A 4864-nucleotide genomic window follows, 5' to 3' on the forward strand; every position below is an offset into this window, starting at 1 on the left:
TGTATTATCATGGTAGTGTTGAACTTAGTTTGCAAGTGTTTTCTTGATTTTTCCATGTATACTCATCAAGAAAACCATGGTTTCGCTTTTTGGTTGTGTATTGATTGAGTTTTGGCATCAGGGCAATACTATCTTTGTTTAATGAGTTTGGTATATTCCTTTGCTTTCTATTTTATGGAATAATTTAGGAGCATTTGTGTTAGTTTTTAAAGGTCTGGTACAATTCAGTCATGAATGCATTGGTCCAGGGTTTTTTTCTTTCCCTCTTGCTGATTCCACTCTCCACACAGTCTTCAATCATTTGAGGAAAAACTTACCTACAGGTTTTGCATTGTCCATTGTTACTCCAGGAGCACACTTCTGTAGATTACATGGTAGCTCTCATGGGTTTTTTTTCAAGTGTCACCTGTCTGATGGCCAAACCTGCACACCAAGTGATAACTAACCTCCAGAGATACTTTGTCTTGATATGTTCTTTTTAACTTCAAAGTACCTGTCACCATCTGACATGTGACAGGATAATTTTTTTGTAACTTTGTATTTGCTTTCATTTCCTTGTATCTTTTCTCCATTAGATTTTCAAGAACATCTCAATTTTCACATATCCATCATTTACTGGACAGTGTTGCAACATGATCTTCACCTAATTATAGTGTCAAATTCATGATTGAATTAGTGTTTAAAATTTTTGAGTACATGACCTCTTAGGAAAAGGCTGAGAGTGGGACAGGAAATTACAAATCAGAAACATCAGGGGATGCACCATAGGGGAGCAGATTCACATGCAAAACCTCAGAATTCAAGTGTGCCCTACAGAATACATAGGAAAATATTTATGTCAGGTTGGTATTGCATAATTTTAATACACTTTTTAAATTAGTCTTATCAACGACATGGGTCCAGAGAATAACACACAAACTTCAGCATTTCTACTTCTGGGAATTTCAGAAGACCCCATATTGCAGCCTGCACTCTTTGGACTGTTCCTGTTCATGTATCTCATCACTGTGCTTGGAAACCTGCTCATCATCCTGGTCATGATCTCAGACTCCCACCTGCACACACCCATGTACTTCTTCCTCACCAACTTGTCCTTGACTGATATTGGTTTTTCTTCAACCACTGTCCCAAAGATGCTGGTGAACATCAAGACACAGAGTAAAGTCATTACCTACACCGACTGCATCACTCAAATGTATTTTTTCCTACTATTTGCAGGGTTGGACATGCTTCTTCTAACTGTGATGGCATATGACCGGTTTGTGGCAATCTGTCACCCCCTGCATTACACACTCATCATGAACCCCCAAGTCTGTCTGTTGTTTCTTCTAGTCTCCTGGATCACAAGTATCCTGCATTCTGTATTACAAACTCTAATGGTTTTGCGGCTGTCCTTCTGTAGTGACTTGGAAATCCCACACTTTTTCTGTGAACTTAACCAATTGGTCCAGCTTGCATGTTCTGACACCTTTCTTAATGATGTGGTGATTTATTGTTCAGTTGTGCTGGTGGCTGTGGGTTCCCTGACTGGCATCCTTTGCTCTTACTGTAAGATTGTTTCCTCCATCCGTGCAATCTCATCAGCTCAGGGGAAGTACAAAGCATTTTCCACCTGTGCATCTCACCTCTCAGTTGTCTCCTTCTATTATTGTACTGGACTAGGTGTATACCTCAGTTCTGCAGTGACCCAAGACACACACTCTACTGCAAGAGCCTCAGTGATGTACAGTGTGGTCACCCCCATGCTTAACCCCTTCATCTACAGTCTGAGGAACAAGGACATCAAGAGTGCTTTGAAAAGACTTTTTTGATAGGGAATCTAATAGAGTTCCAATTGTTCTGAGACTAAAGAAGCATCCATGATTGCAGGAGTTAAGTCCTCAGTGTCAACTGATGGTGTGGCTCACGTGACAGGCCTTGAATTATACCCTAGTACTACAAAAATCCTCAGTGTCGGAAGTAGAATGTGTTGATCAGAACTTGCTCTTTCTACTTATTCCTGAAGTTTCTCTTTCTTCATTTCAGCTAGTCTATATAGAAGCCACTTACAGAATTCAATTTATTATACTTTCTTCTCTCTATGACATACAATCATCTTTATTTCTTCTCTCTATGACATACAATCATCTTTATTTTAATAATTTTCTAATCCCCCCATGCTTTTCCATCTTTGTATTAGATGTACTTGGACATTCCCATCAACCTTATACCACACATTTTTAGAAGTAATTTTTTCTGAAGTGCCATAGATCACAATGAATGATTTTTCTTTTAGTAAAAATACACATAGGCTGTACTCTTGTGGGATAGACCACAAATAACAGCACAGGTCATGAATAGTATTTCATAGTAGAAGAAAATCTGAGACTACAGTTTTTCCTTTGTGTAATCCTCAATTCTTGTTGTATTAATTCTTCCCTAAAACACAAACATACCCCAAGCATGTTTTGTGATGTTTCTGAAATCCTAAAGCTCAACTGGTCAGATACTCTCACGAGTTATATTTTGGTATGAGTGTGACCATCATCCTAGCTGGTCACTGTTATTTTTCTGTCTGAGATATTCTTTTTTGATTCTCATATTTTTGAACCCATCCTGAGAATTTTATGAGTTGAGGCCACTACAAAAGCTTTTCTAAATGAACATCTCACCTCCTAGTGATCTCCTTTTTCCATGCCACTGGATTTGTTAATCATTGCTGAAATGAAATATGTGATATCATCAAATTATACACAGAGGAGGCTTGTTTTCACTCACAGTATGTGTGATTCAAGTCTATGATGGGCTGGTTCCATGGCTTTGTGCCTGTGGTGAGGCATCACATCATGAAGGATATAGAACATGTGGTATAGGATGCTCAGTTCATGGGCAGAAGTGGAAAAGAAACAGGAAAATTGTACCATATATGACTTTCAAGTGTATGTCCCAAAGATCTAAGACCTTCTACTAGGCTCCACCTGTTAAACATTCTACACTATCTTTATAAGTATCATACTACCTTCAAAGTCCTTAGCACCTGGGCTGTGGGGGACATTTTGAATCCAAACTGCTGCAATGGCTTTGGGGTCTTCCTGAGTTCTGAAGCCACTCTGTCCACTAGGACAAGCTGATTGATGGTCTCAGCCTGTGTATCACAGTGACCCCTGTTCTGAATCCATTCATCTACAATATGAGGAGCAGAGAGAGAAAGGGCCATGGGGAGATTCCTCAGCAAATGGAGCCTGTCAGTGAAGGGACCAGGGCAGGACAATCATGGAACTAAGGACCAGTAAATCTGGCCTACTGTTTAGATGTATTTACTGCTTGTATTATATATATTTTAAAGCAAGGCATTACTTGTGTGTTTTTAGGGTCTTTTTTCCTGCCCTAGCTACACCTTATAAAGTTATATATTTGATAACAGTTTTTTGTTTTTATGTAGTGATTGTAACTTTCTAGAACTATAATCTGGCATTTTTCATTTATGTGCAGTAGTGTTTCATTTTACGTTTGTTAACTAAATCATATCATACATATTATACACATATTATCATAGCTAATGCTATGAGGACCTACTTCAGAAATGTTGTCCTGTAAAGTAACAAATAGATGTATTCTGAGACTATGTAAATAACAAGTCAGAGCATTCCCACATTTTTAGTTATTTCACTTTCTTTTTAGTGCACCCAATTTACTGTTATTTTTGATTTATACATTATACAGATGCCCAAAAATTCAGAAACATATGTTATCCATGTTTATAATTCAGAACTGTGCCTCATATGTGTTTGCAAACTTAAAATCTAGGACAGTTCTTGTTATGGGGTTTTTACTCAGTGATTTTTTTGTGTTGAATGCAGGAAGTCTGAATCAGAAAAGTGAATGTGGACTGATTTAAGAAGAGACTTGAGGTAGAAAAAGTATTTAAACATATTGGCATTAAGTTTGATAATAAAACTCAAAAAGAAGTCAGCATTCCAAATATATAACTATAATTCCATGCTCTTTCCAATATATGGATTCAACTTTGATTCACATCCATGTATGGGTGGGAAAAGAAAATGAGGGAATATATACCCAGTGAAATATTATTCACCCATAAGTAGCAATAAAATCTTGTTATTTGATGCAAAATAGATGAAACTGTAGTTTATGTGAAATAAGCTAGACACAGGAATAATAATACATGTTGTCTCTCTTTTGGGGAGGTTAACAAAAGTCAGCTTGAATCTAGGATTGTCATTACTCCAAGCTGGAAAATTTGGGAAGGAGTAATGCTGAATAATGTTTCCTAAAATACAGAATGAGGAAAAGGAAGGGTAGAACTGAGGAGCTCAATTAACATAAATGACAAATAGAATGAAATGTTAATAACACATGGACAGAACTGGAGATCATTATACTAAGCAAAATAAGCCTTAATCATAAAGCTAAGTGTTGCATTTTTTGCAAAATTTACAAACTGGCATGAGCATTAAAACATGAAGAGAACTCCATGAAGAGAATGGGCATATGAAGAGGGTAATAGGATGTGAATATGATAGAAGTAATTTATATGACTGCATGAAAATAGAAAGTGAAGCCTGTTACGATTGTTGGAGGATTAGGGGAGGGATTTAAGCAAGAGAAATAAAGAGGTAGAATTTGATCCAAGTGCATTGTATGGATCTGTAAAAATGTAATAATTTATTTGTACAATGAAAATATGCTAATATGACATAAAAGAAGAAAAAAGAAAACCTGACAAATTTGACAATAATGTAACAAGGTGTGTAAAGATGTGCTCCTGGAATTCAAGTACACTGCATTCTTATTCTCTGATGGGAGTTTACATGAACAATTGTCTGCAGGAGAATAGCTCAGTCAGACCCACAAAAATGCCATA

At 36.9% G+C, this 4864-nt stretch overlaps 1 protein-coding gene across 1 annotated transcript; it reads left to right on the forward strand.

Annotated features, from left to right (window-relative positions):
• The first annotated feature begins 893 nt into the window (after nucleotides 1-893).
• On the forward strand, nucleotides 894-1811 carry LOC109678939 (olfactory receptor 7A17-like). The gene has a single exon (XM_020154314.2). The coding sequence runs from the start codon at nucleotides 894-896 to the stop codon at nucleotides 1809-1811; it is 918 nt and encodes a 305-aa protein (XP_020009903.2).
• The last annotated feature ends 3053 nt before the right edge of the window (nucleotides 1812-4864 follow it).

This window comes from Castor canadensis, chromosome 14 (genome assembly GCF_047511655.1).
Source record: "Castor canadensis chromosome 14, mCasCan1.hap1v2, whole genome shotgun sequence".
Lineage (NCBI taxonomy): Eukaryota > Metazoa > Chordata > Mammalia > Rodentia > Castoridae > Castor > Castor canadensis.

What these genes read in the sequence shown, in the direction of transcription:
- LOC109678939 (XM_020154314.2), top strand. Translation starts at nt 894, where the DNA reads ATGGGTCCAGAGAATAACACACAAACTTCAGCATTTCTACTTCTGGGA.